We start from the raw sequence: 16,054 nt of genomic DNA, 5'->3' as shown, positions 1-16,054 counted from the left end.
GATGATTTTTACTCGTTATTGCACAGTGCGAATTTGTAGGGGAAAAAATAATACACTAACCCTTGGGTCCCATACAGGCAAATTAAGATTGCATTCTTCAGGCTGTTTCAATAGCACTGGATTTGGCCATTCCCTGTTTAAAAAGATTGTAGCACTTGATAAGACTATTGGATATTACCATCTAAACGTATTTTGTTAAACATACAGCATTTGTGAATGTGATCCTTCTTCATTCATTCTGCCCTCTTGATATTTATCATCTTTTACTCCTAATCTGTTGATGTTAAGACTACTTCAAATACTTTTCCTCTAACTATGAAATCAACTTAAACCATCTGGTAGCTTTCTCAGGCTGGTAAGTCACACATCTTCTCTGACTCTCAAAGAACTGAAAAAGCACTATTTCAATTAGAAAATACTATCCCAAGACATCCGATGTGTTCACCTCAACCTTCAACAGGATAAACCCCTCCTGAAAGACAAAAGTCCTATCCTCATACTGGCTACGTCCAAAGACAAGTGAGGGTGAAAAAGTTAACTCATTTCGGCAAAGGAATATGAATAATTACAGAGACGGATTAGGGAAATTTTTCTCACAACCTAAAGGTTCTAACATGAATATGTGTGATGAAACTTTGTGACGTGAATAACATTGTTTTCAAGACGCATTCTACGAGTTAGCTACCTCAGTTCTTTAGCGAAGAGATTAAAAATTCAAAAATATTTGCCATCCTTCGTAGCAAGCTTAGCTTCTTAGATTTACTATGTATGTGTAGCATTACAGAAATTATGACACTCTTTAGTCCATCTCATCAAAACTGATATATGATTAAGCATCATCAGATCTGTATATAACAGAATGTGTACTGGAAAGTGGGGCACAGTTCTATATTGTAAATCTCTAGTAACTTAAATTTGTATAAAGTAACTAAAAAAGAACTATTTTTGCAGAGGGAGGAGGTACAAGGTTTGGCAGGTACTGAGTGGGAAGACAGATCTCAAAGATCAATTTGATTACAAACCAAGAAACCTAATCTTTTAGGCCAAAGCAACTAATATGAATTGGCAATCATTTTTTTAGCTTACTTTTCTTAAAAGAAATAATGATTGACAACTGTGAACATGCTGAAATGAAGAAGCTTTAAAAATACTCTCCTGGGTTAATAGCTAATCTCAAAGGGATGACAAAATTGCTATTTTTTAACACATTTATAGTTATTCTTAAAAGCTTTTTATATATACATTTTTAATATTTTACCAGAGATAAATGGGCAGCTGACAGCAAAAGAAAATTTCCAAGAAACGACCTAGAGATTCAGAAGAGTCCGAAGAGTAAAAGCAGTGGTATATGTAGTTTCATCCATACTTCCTAAAACTGATATAAATTCACTGGCTTTTAGCAGGCATGACGGCTAAAATTCTGGGTTTATTTAGAGGATACGGAAGCACAAAAAAAGCACCTGCCTTACTATCCTGGGAAAGCTAGGGAAAAGGAAAGGAATTTAGGTTTGCCATTTTATATACAACATGATCTCCCCAAGGCTACCTAAATGGCTACATCATGAACTAAAATTTGAATCTGAAACCAGCTGCAGAAATGTCATAGAAATAAGACTAAACTTCAGTGTCTACAATCAATTTTATTTTAATATAATCTAAACACATACCATTTAGAAAATACCAAGAAAAATTTATGTACAAGAGTTGATGCTATTGCATTTGGATAAAGCTGGCAAGTTCTTGCTACTAGCATAGCCCAGGAAACACCACCGAGGAAACCTAATATATTGGAATAGATGTTGTGGCCTGTTGATAAGGGAAAAGCAAAAAGAAAAGTTAGTGTTGAACAACAGTTGAAACATTTTTAATAAGCTAGCCAACAAATTCTGAACTCACGTTTGGCCCACAGTTTGATAGCTCTCAGAGTTAACCTGAAGTTGTCAATGTTTGGTACTAGATGTAAAATTTCATCGGTTACCCTGCAACCTGATTAACAGGGAGTGAAAAAACAAAACGTTAAATCATCAAAAGTTCAATGATAATGTTTCTTTTCAATTTTCTAAGACCGATGTCAAACTTAAATAAAAACTATTTCATTGAATCAGTAACGTTAATTGAATAAAAAGGCAAATAAAAAATCTAAAACTTTAATCTCCTATCACAAATATTACTGTAAACCAAACAATCTGCCTAATCTCAAACTTTGACTGTATAATTAAAACTTCTTCCCATCCAGATATACTGACAAAGGTTTAATCCACTTAAGTTTGTAAGAATTGTTCTTTGAGAACAGGGTAATAGCAATGTAAATACAATAGTGTTCAAAAGTAACCCCTTTAAACACAACAGCTGAAAAGGTTATCAAGAGTATACGATCACAATTAATTAGGGTTATGCAGTGAAACCTAAACCACTAGTAATAGAGTACAAATGTCAGTCTTTAAATGCCCCAGGAAGAAAAGAAGTAACAGTGTAAGATACTAGTAAAATAAATTACCATATACCCCTCTGCAGTCTTAACTATTAAGTAAAGCATATTTTATCTGACTCACTATGGGTAAATAGCAGGGCTATAAAAAGTTCCATTTTAAATCTGAGGTAAAACCTATTTTGTATTTGACAAAAACTGCTACTATGCAAATAGAAGTAGGTTTTAACATACCATTAAGACTTCTTATGCATCTTATATCTAAATTCTTAAGCAGACTGTCATCTCGTAAGTCCAAGTCTTCTGGAATAGTCTGCAGTGCTAATCTTGCAAACAAAATATCAATCTAAAACAAAAATAAAACTTAATATTCCATACCCATCGGACTATTTGTAAGGCATTTCTTTAACAAAGAAAACATTTTAAATCCAGGATCTTCTCATCAACTATAAATATGACAGTGCCTCCAAAAGTCCAAAGTCCACTGATTTTTATCAAAGGTATTTTAATCAGATGTTAAAACACTGCATTATGAAAGAGAACTTGAATAAATACCTCTCATTTTAATCATGCTTACTAATGCATCTACTGGATATACTACATTTGTTAATGCATCTACTACCAGACTATTTAAAATTAACTGTTTTCTATATACATAAATTGTGAACTGATTATATATTAAAAGGTGCCCAACTATAAGGCCAACGTCCTTTTATTTAGCCCAAATATACCTGCCAATAAAAAGGGGGTTCCTTGTATTTAAGAACTCACATATCTACCATTAGAGTAGATTTCCCCAACTTACTTTTGATTAAATAGAAACAAAACAAAAATAAACACTAGCTAATTTTGAAGGCTTATAGATGCAACCGACAAAACTCCTCCCCAACTCGTCACTGGGCATGGAGCCCAATGCAGGGCCCAGAACTCTTGACCCTGAGGTCAAGACCAGAGCTGAGAAGAGTCATACACTTAACCAACGGAGCCACACAGGCACCCCTCCCTTTTTTCCAAGGGAAGGTGAGAGTATGAACAAACTTAGTATGGATTTGGTTATTATTCCTGAGGGTATGATTTTATGGTTCCAAAACTTTGGATGCTGCCAGAAATAAGCCTTTTTAGAAAATCACTTTAGAAGGCAGTATTTTAAATGAGCTTATTGTGAAAAATCATTTAAAACATGCACCTACAAAACAGAAAAACAGCTATACGCTTTTATAAATAATTAACTTGTGGTACAGCATAAATGTTCAAATGAAACAGATTCCAAAGTTCAGTTGCTCCCCGAATTTAGACAGAAATGAAGATTATGTGCTACAAAAACACGTAACTCAAAAAGCAAGGCAACAGATATTGACATTTTAAGTTAGGATAAAGTAATTTTTAAAATGTTCTAATGTAAAGACATTCCCTAAAATAGTGTCATTTTTATATACAATGTATGGACAGAAAACTAACACATTAAATATTTCAAGTAAACCATCTGACTTTCATCTCCATCCTGAAAAGTTCACACAATTGAGTCGGGTCTTTCACAAAAAAACAACCCTCCCCCTCTTTGGTAATGTTCTTTTGAGGAAAGCAGGAAACTACCTTACCTTATACATTGTTTTATATTTATTTAAACAGTGACAGCAAAATCTACCTGAACAAACCTTCATTAAATTTAACATTTTACGTCTACTTAATTAAGGTTAATCATTCGACTTTTCAAGACGACGAAGCTGGCCATCTTTATGCAGCAATTAATTAGAAGTTGCCTTTTTTGCAGAACGATGAAGGATTATTCTTCCAGTTCCCCAAATTTTACAATCTTCACTACCAGTGACTTTCCAGAACTATTATATATGACAGAAATAATGTAAGTAACTGAAGTTGCTTCACTGTCTTACAGCTTTGTTCCAAATGCCTTCACTACAAATGTGGAGAACAGCAGACAGAAATGAGTATCATCTAAAGAATCTGAACTCTGTAAATCCTCCCCTACCAGAAAATATCTCTGCATACACACTATCAGGTCAGTTTTCTCTCAACTTCTTAAATATTTAATTTAAATGAAGTCAAGGCAAAGTTCCATTTGCAAAAATATATTACTACCTTAATAAGACTAAAAGTATTTAAATTTGCAAATGGAAAACCTGCGGAGTGAACAGTTTTGTAAAAGCATTTCACAGTAAATGTTTAGTTATTTCTGCCTATATTTTAGCTCTTAATTTCATGAGGCTCTTTGAGAAAAGATTAAGGGGCACCTCAGTGGCTCAGTTGGTTGAGCATCAGACTCTTGATCTCAGGATCCTGGGATCGAGCCCCACTCTAGGCTCTGTGCTCAGCAAGGAGTCTGTCTGAGATTCCCTCCCTCTCCGCCCCCCGCAGCGCATCTCTCTCATTCTCTCTCTAATAAATCTCTTTAAAAAAACAAAAACAAAAAAAACACTAAAACTGGGGTGTCTGGGTGGCTCAGTCGGTTAAGCATCCAACTCTTGATTTCAGTCCACGTCATGATCTCAGAGTCATGAGACTGAGCCCAGCGTGGAGCCACCCTAGGATTCTCGCTCTCCCTTCCCACTCCCTCTAAAAAAATAAATAAAAATTTTAAAAAATAAAAAAGACTAGAACTGATTTTCTACAAAGAACAGAGTCACTTCTATTAAAAAAAAAAAAAACAATAGTATCACAGCAACTTACCAATTAAAATAATTTTTAACCTACAACAATCAACATTGTACAGAGCAAGAACTATTTGAATTACACCTTACCTCTATCCCATCAAAACACAGTTTGATAACTGGTACAAATGCTTCTTCAACAGCCTGTAAGAAGATTAAGGGAGTTCAGTGTCTCTGAAACTACATATCAGACCTATACTAGTTTTAGTTCTTTTGAGTGAATGAGACCTTTAAATTGTTTAAACATATTAGCATAATGCCTGACACAGACTAGGTTCTCAGCAACTAGCGTTAAGACACTAGGCTCTTGTATCAGATAAACCTAGGTTCAAAGCCTTGATTTCTGCCACTCAGATGTAACTGTAGCAACACTGCTTAATACTTACTCTTTGTCCCTGATCTCCTACTCTGAACATGAGATGAAATTTATTTTAGGCTTGTAAAGAATAAAATGCAAGCACGCACATTCAGCCCTTGAAAGGATCGGGCAAACTGCAGGAGTTCAATAAATGACGGCTATACCACAAAATTTGCTCTATTTCACTAATTTTTGTAACTCCTCCCCTCTCACCCCAAACATTTACGCACTCTTAAATCTTTCACTTCTTCCTGTAATTTCAACTTGTCATAGAATGAGGTGAAAAAGTCGCTTCGATCAACATGTCTTGGTGCAACACACAGCGCATCAATATCGGCACCTAAAAAAAATTAAGCCCATCAACCACGAATTACTATTACGATAAAATTATTTTGCATCTTATCATGGCAGTACTTGATGTTGAGAATCTGCTAACATTATACCGGTGAGCCTCTAAAAATGTGCCCTTCCCCTTAAAAAACATTACGGTCAGTAGAGGAAAAACAGGATCCTAACTGACGGGTTATCTTTTTTTCCTGCAATAACCTCTCTTTGTAGTGGTCCAGGTGACCCGGGAGTCAGAGGAAGGTAACTCAGATAGGACTTTTATGTTAAAGAGAGGGAACTGTTCAAGAAGACACCCAACATTTTGATGTTACTAGTCATAGCCATATTCATTAGCAAACCGTAACAAAGTATTCCCCCCGCAACACACATTATGTGAGTAGTGCTTATAAGCCTCTACCTGGCCCCTAAATGGGGCCTACAGAATAAACTCCCAAAAGGATGACTGGCAAGAATGCAAAAAGGCATACCATGGTTAAGATACTTGTTACTAATTTAGTGCTTGACAGGAGCCAAGCCTCAAGCGCATAGGGGGAACACAACAAAGATGACTTAAATCAATAACTGGAATCATAAAAGGGAGAGAATCAGGTCAACATAGTCATTTGGAATGACTATTTGGAATCAGGTCAACATAGTCATTTCTCTAGAAGACTCAATAGCTAAGGCACTACTCTGAAGGCTGTATATTTAGCATATATGTGAAAGGAAGAAACTGTACAGTGCACAGGACACATCAAAAGCAAATGCCTAACTACTACTGGCACAGAGCAGTGGGAGATAGGGAGAAGAAAGGGTGCCAGGACAAAGAGAACACTATCCTGGCAGACAGTTTTAACAAAGAAGCCAGTGGTTAATGGTTGAAGAATGCTAGTTCTGCCAAGAGATGGCTGAGAGAAACTGTTCATGCCTACTGTTTGTGTAAGCCTCAGACATCTATTTGTTACATGAGAATAAGAGAACTGAGGAATAAATGAGATAATGAAGACCAAAAGCTTACTATGAGCTCAGTGCCCACCAAAAAAGTCCAATAAATGTTCTCTGTCATGGTACCATTCTCACTGTGTATTTCTTTGTGTAAGTACAAGCATAAGCAAGAAAACTAATAGTAATCATCAATGACTGCACATACACTATTGTGGTCTGGTTTTTGCTCAAATGTATTTCACAACTATTAAAAAAAGCATGGTGGAAAGAAAATCCACAGGTCTTTTTAAAAGGTCTGCATTCGGGGCACCTGGGTGGCTCAGTGGGTTAAGCTTCTGCCAGGTCATGATTCCAGGGTCCTGGGATCGAGCCCCGCATCGGGCTCTCTGCTCAGCGGGGAGCCTGCTTCCTCCTCTCTCTCTGCCTGCCTCTCTGCCTACTTGTGATCTCTGTCTGTCAAATAAATAAATAAAACCTTTAAAAAAAAAAAAAAAAAAGGTCTGTATTCATTTTTTTCTGATTTCCTGAGCTGATATTCTTTAGGTAGAGGAACTGATACAGAGAACAGCACACTGTCCAAAGAACCCTCCAATGGAAGTAAGTTCTCTCAGCACTTTGCAGCACAGTAGCCACTAGCCACCATGTTACTAATGGACAATGAAAACGTGGCTACTTCCACTGAGGCACGCACTTAACTTCTTCAGCTTAAGTATAGTTGATGTTCAATGTTATGTTAGCCTCAGGTGTACAACACAATGACTGCACAAGTCTATACACTATGCTCTGCTCACCACTCTCAAGTACAGTTACCACCTCTTACTACACAAGATCGCTACCATACTACTGACTATATTGCCTATGCTGTACAGACCTGATTTTTTAAGTTTACTTAGTACCACATTGGTCAGTGCAGGTTTAGAAGGCATCTGTTTTTATCTTCTTAACTTTAGGCTCCCTGAAGTACTCTATCTTCCAGGCAAACTCACTCAAGTAACTGTGATGAATGCGTCATTATGATTTTTAAGAACTAAAAAGGGTATTCCTTCACAAGATAATTAAAACAGTATTTACCTTTTGTATGTACTCCTAATCTGTAAGATCCAAACGTAAAAATTTTTCCTCCAACATTTTCAATTACAGATTGTGGAAGATTCTGTTAAACAAACAAGAAATGGGATAGTTTATCAGTGGAGCACAAAAGAAATTATTTTAAACAGCACTATATAATAATTTTTAAAAACCCAAGAATTCAAATTCAGTGCAAATTCATGGAAGGTAAACAAACTCTGTCAGCTCTACCAAATACCAGGTCTTCAGGTAGCAACCAATTCTGAAATAAAAGCAAATTCCAATTTTAGTGAATGTGACTTAGTTACCCATACCGTTTTAGAATTTTGCCACATTTCTGGAAACTGCTATATAAGAGGACTATCATACAGGAGAACATGTGATTCCATTGGATCAATGTTAGAAGCAGATTTTATTCATGACCAAGATGCTGCAAATATCATTAATGTTAGAATAAAACAAAAACATATTTGATGGCTTAAAAAAATTACATTCAATGATTATACTGAATATTCCATAGTACATCAGACATAATTTTACCATATCAAAAGTGACTTTAAAGCCAATACTGCTACATAACAGTTGAGATTTCCAAAGGCTTTGGTGGGATTACTTTGAACAGAACTAAAACTTAGTGATAGTTTCTTAGAGTAGAAACACCAAGAACAATGATAAAGGCAAGCATTTAAAACTCATCTTCCCAGGACACCTGGTTGGCTCAGTCGGTTAAGCCACTGCCTTCGGCTCAGGTCATGATCCCAGGGTCCTGGGATCGAGTCCCACATCGGGCTTCTTGTCCAGCAGGGAGCCTGTCTCTGCCTGCCACTCTGCCTGCTTGTGCTCTCTCTGACAAATAAATAAATTAAATCTTTAAAAAAAAAAAAAATCATCTTCCTGGCCCTGGTACTACTTTAAAGTACTATGGTGAGTACTTAATACCACTGGTGGTAAGGATGGTACCTGTCCAAACAAAAAACAATTTTAATGTGTGCTTGGTCAATGTTTCTCTTCACTTTCTAATTCCTCAGTAACATCTTATTCAGTACCAAAACACCCATCACTCCTCCTCAAGTAACATAAATGAAAGTGTTACTTCATACTACAAAAACCTTAAAAATAAATTGTAAAGATTCAGGGACTCCCTTGTTTTTTGAGGGCACATTTAATCAACACTTACAGAAAAAGGACCATGTAGATATATTACATTTGTCTTCCTACATTTAGAAATCTAAAAATCTCACTTGCAAAGATGGCCCGGTTATGTAAATTAAGCCAGGAAGATGTTGCAGGAATACGTCTACAAAGGGAGTTAGGAAGAAACTACCTGAGAACAATGATCTATGAACTTTTCTAGTAAAACAGATCTTTTGGATAAGTGAACTCTAAACTGTCCAATATAGCAGCCACTACGGTGTGAAATACGTATGTAATGTGTATATAGTGAAATAAAGCTAGCTTGGCTGAGGAGCTAGATATTTTAGTTCATTTAAACTGAAACAGCCACATGTCACTTATGGCTACTATTATTAGCACGTTTACACATTTATATGCTTATAGCTATTTTAGTAATTTTAACCCAGAAAATTAAGATTCTTTAATTCAGGTCACAGAAAAATAAATTGCAAAATCTTTTTTTTTTTTTTTAGTATCAGAATATTAGCAAACAAGACAACTAAAGTAAAAATCAAATCTTAGGGGGACCTGGGTGGCTCAGTGGGTTAAGCCTCTGCCTTCAGCTCAGGTCATGTTCTCAGGGTCCTGGGATCGAGCCCCGCATCAGGCTCTCTGCTCAGCGGGGAGCCTGCTTCCCCGCCCCCCGCCACCTGCCTCTCTGCCTACTTGTGATCTGTCAAATAAATAAATAAAATCTTTAAAAAAAAAAATTCAAATCTTACATAACTCCCCCCCCAATACCATAAATAAATTAACTGGAACTATCTATTAATCACTGCTTCTCAACAAGGGATGACTCCACTCCTCCAGGAACATACAGGAATGTCTGGAGACATTTTTAGTCATCATCTGGAGAGAGAGAGAAGGCAGGTTTACTAGTAAATCTAGTAAAAAGGGGTCAGGGATGTGTTTTGCTTAACATCTTATGATGCACATGACAGCACCCTAAAAAAGAATTATCTGCTCCCAAAATATCAATAGTGTCAACATCAAGAAATCCTGTATCAAGTCCTAAAACTAACCATCTGGAGAAGAAATTCTCTCTACAAAAGGCAGATACAAAAGATCAAAATTTTCTCTAACCAACTGACTACTAATGATTAGGCTATAGTGGAAAGGACATTGATAAAACCCAACAGGAATAAGCACTACTTTCAGTCATCCTAAGACATTTTCTTACGGCAGTAAAACCAGCAGGAAGAACTGTATCAAGAATTACTGGTGAGGGGCACCTGGGTGGCTCAGTGGGTCAAAGCCTCTGCCTTCGGCTCAGGTCATGATCTCAGGGTCCTGGGATCGAGCCCCGCATCGGGCTCTCTGCTCAGTGGAGAGCCTGCTTCCTCCTCTCTCTCTCTCTCTCTGCCTGCCTCTCTGCCTACTTGTGATCTCTGTCTGTCGAATAAATAAATAAAATCTTAAAAAAAAAAAAAAAAAAGAATTACTCGTGAAAGAAACTTACTGAAGTAAATACCTGAAACAAACTATCCATGAAGCAGTATTCATGTTTCACAATAAATAAGTCTAAGTTTTGGCTTTGTCTACTTGACTATGGCTTTAAACTTAAACATTTAAAAAATGCCATTAAAACAAAGCTGTATTTCCTGGGATGCCTGGGTGGCTCAGTCGGTTAAGCCAATGCCTTAGGCTCAGGTCATGATCCCAGAGTCCTGGAACGAGTCCTGCATCAAGTCCCGCATCAGGCTCCTTGCTCAGCAGGGAGCCTGCTTCTCTCTCCCCCTCTGACTGCTTGTGCGCTCGCTCGCTCTCTCTCTCTGACAAATAAATAAATAAAATCTTTAAAAAAAAAAAAAAACTATTTCCCACAGGTTAAGGAAACACTAATTTCAATAAATAAGTAAAAAATACTTTAACTTGGACATCTGCTGCTCAGCTCAAAGAAAAACCTTCCTTGGGGCGCCTGGGTGGCTCAGTGGGTTAAGTCCTCTGCCTTCGGCTCGGGTCATGGTCTCAGGGTCCTGGGATCGAGCCCCGCGTCGGGCTCTCTGCTCGGTGGAGAGCCTGCTTCCCCCTCTCTCTCTGTCTGCCTCTCTGCCTACTTGTGATCTCTGTCTGTCAAATAAATAAATAAAATCTTTAAAAAAAAAAAAAAAACCTTCCTTTATGAAATCTCATTCATGGGGTGCCTGCTGGCACAATTGGTTAAGGGTCCAACTTTTGATTTCAGCTCAGGTCATGATCTCAGGGACCTGGAATCAAGCCCCACATCCAGGCTCCGAGGGAGTATGCCCAAGATTCTCTCTCCCCCTCTGCACCGCCCCCCAAATCTTTAAAAATAAATAAAAAAACAAAACCTCATTCATATCAGGAATTCTATCAGTGAGAAACCACATAATACATGGAGTTCCCCATTTAGAACACTCCCACTATTTTAATCAGTTGCTTAAAATATATATATGCTGTTTCAAGAAGACAGTATTATATTGGGACGCCAGGGTGGTTCAGTTGTTAGGCATCTGCCTTCGGTTCAGGTCATGATCCCAGGGTCCTAGGATCAGGCCCCATATCAGGCTCCCTGCTCAGCAGGAAGCCTGCTTCTCCCTCTCCCACTCCCCCTGCTTGTGTTCCCTTTCTCGCTGTCTCTTTGTCAAATAAATATATAAAAATCTTTAAAAAAAAGTATAAAGTTGACTAAAATCGAAACACTTTCTTCTTTGTTAAACCCCTCTCTCAAGTTTTGTTCAATCCCTGGTTCTCTTTCCATCAATTTTTCAAGATGTATTATAGATTAAATATGCATTTTGTACTGCCTGGGAAAATTACCACTATGTAAGCAATTTTTTTAATATAAACTCTACCCCCAACATGGGACTCAAACTTACAACCCCAAGATCAAGAGCTGCACCCTCTACAGACTAAGCCAGCCAGATGTCCCTATGCAATTTTTAAAAATGGGTCAAATGAATACCATACACAGCTCTAAGAATACATTTCCTTTACCAGAAGCCCAGTCATGGATTCATCAACTGTATGTATGATTTTTCGTAATAAAATTTTAGGAACTCAGAGAATATTATAAAAAACTAAGGAGATACTGAGTTTGAGAGTTTACTATCTGCAAACCTAAAAACTGTTCAATGTCATAGGTTGCTTAAAAGGTAACAAGATTCTCAAATATTTAATATACATTTTTAAAGCACCTCTTCAGGCAATATCTATTATTTCTGTGAAGCATAAGTAATTATGGAGTTTCAACTTAAAATACTGCAACAAAAAAGTATTTATAAAATCACTGAATTCAGATTTCCCTGCTTTCAAAATAATTAGAAACAATCTAATTCTGGTATCAAATAGTCTAAAACGGACTTTGCATTAAAGACTCAAATTCACTGTAATAAGAACAGCTTAAGACTGCTGCTGCTCAGCTGACGAATCATTTCCTATACAAATAAGCCACCTTACCTTGCTTTCACTGATTTCTCGTATCCACTCTTTTACGAGGTTATTTAATTTTCCCAAAATTAAAATCCTGTTGATAGAGCAAATATCAATCAAGTATCAAGTTGTTTCATTACTAATTAAAATGAAAATCAGTTTTCAATAGATGGATCCCTAAATTTCAACCAGTTTTTAAGTTATCAGAAAGTATACAGCAGTTTACTACAGGCACTGTTACGCTGGGTAAGGCATTCTTTTAGCTGAGTAAGAATTTTCCTTCTGACAATTCTGTACTGTAATAACTAAAAGCATCAAAAATCAAAAGGGAATAAAATTCACTGTAGGAAAAAAGTTTCTAAGCTTCGCTCTTGTACAAGACAGATTTCAGGGAATATTCTGAGTAGATAATGCCTCAAAAATTACTGAGGTGCCTGGGTGGTTCAGTGGGTTACGGCTCTGCCTTCAGCTCAGGTCATGGTCTCAAGGTCCTGGGATCGAGCCCTGGCATCGGGCTCTCTGTTGAGCAGGGAGCCTGCTTCCCCCCTCTCTCTGCCTGCTTCTCTGCCTACCTGTGATCTCTCGCTCTGTCAAATAAAATAAACTCTTAAAAAAATTAGTTTATTACACTGATGAAAAATTACAAATTAAAAGAAAAATATGTGTGTATTCACCTGCGCTGCAGTTCCTCTTCCTCTTCAAAAACCCCGAAGGGCTTCAGAGTCTCAATTAGTTTCTGCGTAAGCAGGCAGTCCGTCTCCTTGGGGGCTGCTAAGCTGATAGGAGAGGTGATGCCATAGTGCTTCTGGGGCGGCTGTGTTTGTTGTGATCCCTGCGTTGTAACTGGACTACAAACAAAAGGAGATAAAATTACTGCCGAAGAATTTCTACAATTTGAAACAAACCATTTGACTAGAAAAACTGCTTTAATAAAATGCATTTCTAAACACAGTTGGTTCCCTGCCATACTCAAAAAGACTCCTTTCAAAAGACATCTCAGAACAAAAAGTAACCAACCAAAAGCAAGTGACCGAAGAGAAAACTCTGTATCTCTTCCCACTCCAAGGACTTTTATCTTTGTCATTAACTAGATACTTAAATAAGCTGTAAGAATCCAGATCAAATACACTGGTAGAGAAAACACAATCTAGAATATGGTGAACTGAGAAACTACTTCTTGAAAAGAAGCCATAATCTGTTGTATTATTTCTAAAGCAATGATAAACACACTACAATTAATAAAGTAAAAAAACACACACTATTTAACCAATACAAGAGACTACACAAATAGAATTTAGTATCTGACTCACAGTGAAAAAAATTTATAAAATACAGGGCAAATAACAAAGATAACTTGCAGAATGGGGGACTCTGTAGTCACACAAACTTATTACACATTTCTGGTGAGAGACTGGCACTTAACAGTGATGCTAATCTAGAAGTAGTTTTCCCCTACTTTTAGAGAAATTCCAGATTTTTTACAATCAGTGGGATTTTACTGTAACTAGTTAAATATAAAAAGGCATGGCATGCTTGAAACGCTTTAGAAAATTAGACTCAAGTATTTTTTGATGAAACTCATTCTTGTCTCTTATTCTCTGTTAAAATAATTGTAAGTCAATGGATAAGAGCTCTAAAGATAAGTAGCACAATTATTATTTAAAAACTAACAAGTCAAATACCATACAAAATGAGGAACGGGTTAGGAACCTATTTCTCCCATATCTGTTCCTTAAAAAATTAAAGTGTCTGTTTTATATACACACACACACGCCTACTTTTCTTTCCAAGTTCTAAGTACGTAATTTTTTTTATACTGAAGAGAAAAAAATAATTGAAGTGCAATAATCTACTTAAGCAATAATATGCCAAATCCAAGAATCCTATGCATGGAAGTCCCATTATGCATTTAATACCTACCCGCTGGGTTCTGGTTTATACAGTGAGTGCTGGACAGTGTTCTGTATTTTGTCTTCTGATAGCAACACAGAAATAAGAATGCCAAGAAACTCATACTGCTTGTTTCTAAGTTCACCATTGGTCTGTATATTCTCTAGTCAATGTTTCCTGGTCTAGTTATGCACTTTCTCAATTTTAATCCAGGCTTTGTAGTAACATTTAAATATGTGACATAAATATGTCAGATATATTATCTGTTGCAGCAATTAATTCATTTTAGATCCTTCCTCCTACTCCTGTAACCTAAACTACAAAGCTATACAAAAGCTATGCTAATTCCCAGAGCTGGGAGTCCACATGAGTATCAAATACTGTCTCAGACTAAATATCTTACATTAATGCTCTATTTTTCAAATTTATGTAGCATTTTCTATGATTAAAATATACAAATTAACCTAAGTGAAAACGCATTCATGTCTTGGTTAGTACATATTGTCAATAAAGTTACCATCAGGTTCCATAAAAGTGACATCAAAAAGGTAGTTCTTGGGTGCCTGGGTGGCTCAGTTGGTTAAGCAGCTGCCTTCAGCTCAGGTCATGATCCCGAAGTCCTGGGATCCCACATCGGGCTCCCACATCGGGCTCCCACATCGGGCTCCCTGCTCTTCGGGGAGTCTGCTTCTCCTGCTGACCTCTCTCCTCTCATGCGCTCTCTCTAATAAATAAAATCTTTTTTAAAAGGAGGGGGGAGTAGCCCTCAGGGCACCTGCATGGCTCAGCTGGTTAAGCCTCTGCCTTGGCTCAGCTCATGATCCCAGGGTCCTGGGATCCAGCCCCGCATGGCACTGGGCTCCCCGCTCAGGGGGGAGCCTGCTTCTCCCTTCTCCCTCTCCCTGCCGCTATAGCTGCTTGTGCTCTAATAAATAAAATCTTTAAAAAAAAAAAAAAAGTGGCCCTCAAAACTGCCTAACCATTTGAGAATTCTTCACACTATACATACTGATTTCAGATATATCAGGTATTAAATGAAAACATCACACTGACCACATACCCCAAAGTGATTATATTCTTTCATATTTTTCACTGCTTCATATGAGTTTCTCCAAGTAAACTAGAACCCTTCGTGACTACCACAGGATTATGAATACCTTAATAAATGATTTTAACATGAGTAGAGCCAGAAATGAAAACAAATACAAGTTCATTCTAGCTAGACTTGGTTCAAGCAAGGCGAGATTTCAAGTCAAGTGTGAACTGGATTTGTTTTCATAACTTCAGGTAAAATAATCCACTCTAGTGGAATGGTTTTTGTTTTGAGCAAGTAATACATTTCTCTACATTCATTCCTTTCTGAAGGGGTTATATCTATTACCAGTTGAGTTGGGTCATCAACAAAATAGGAGTACTCACTCTCTGTGAGGTTAAGGCTCAGTTCTCTTTCCCAGTTTTTCTTTCTCAAATATTCAGGTTTTCCACTGTTTCGCAAAATAACAATGCTTGGAAAGGTCCTATCTACTTCAAAAATATCACCAGAATATTAGGATACCGACTCACATTTCTAAATTCACACCAAGTCTGCTCACCCTAATTTGAAAAATATGTTGATTTCTAAGAGTCTGATTTCTAGGAATTTAACATTTTGATGGGGAAACAAATTAGATGCAAATTACAGCTTTTTATTTACTTTATTAAAAAAATCATCACATAATCTAAAATAAAATCATATTTATTTGCCCCATCTAATTCAGGAAAGAATTACATATACAGCCTATGTCTACACATGTATACATACAGAAC

The 16,054-nt window shown here is 37.0% G+C and overlaps 1 protein-coding gene across 6 annotated transcripts in view; it reads right to left on the bottom strand.

Annotated features, from left to right (window-relative positions):
* PAPOLA (poly(A) polymerase alpha) overlaps positions 1 to 16,054 on the bottom strand; it is a 59,114-nt gene that overhangs the window by 31,340 nt on the left and 11,720 nt on the right. For all 6 annotated transcript variants that reach the window (XM_047738348.1, XM_047738350.1, XM_047738353.1 and 3 more), the window contains exons 2-10: positions 13,033 to 13,206; positions 12,386 to 12,452; positions 7,796 to 7,877; positions 5,683 to 5,792; positions 5,185 to 5,238; positions 2,663 to 2,774; positions 1,897 to 1,986; positions 1,668 to 1,806; positions 61 to 133 (exon numbers count right to left, since the gene is read on the bottom strand). In XM_047738348.1, coding sequence (XP_047594304.1) covers positions 61 to 133; positions 1,668 to 1,806; positions 1,897 to 1,986; positions 2,663 to 2,774; positions 5,185 to 5,238; positions 5,683 to 5,792; positions 7,796 to 7,877; positions 12,386 to 12,452; positions 13,033 to 13,206 — 901 coding nt within the window. The remainder of the gene's footprint in view (positions 1 to 60; positions 134 to 1,667; positions 1,807 to 1,896; positions 1,987 to 2,662; positions 2,775 to 5,184; positions 5,239 to 5,682; positions 5,793 to 7,795; positions 7,878 to 12,385; positions 12,453 to 13,032; positions 13,207 to 16,054) is intronic.

This window comes from Lutra lutra, chromosome 7 (genome assembly GCF_902655055.1).
Source record: "Lutra lutra chromosome 7, mLutLut1.2, whole genome shotgun sequence".
Classification (NCBI taxonomy): domain Eukaryota; kingdom Metazoa; phylum Chordata; class Mammalia; order Carnivora; family Mustelidae; genus Lutra; species Lutra lutra.
The sequence above is the reverse complement of the archived record's forward strand: the minus strand, read 5'-3'. Positions and strand labels throughout refer to the sequence as shown.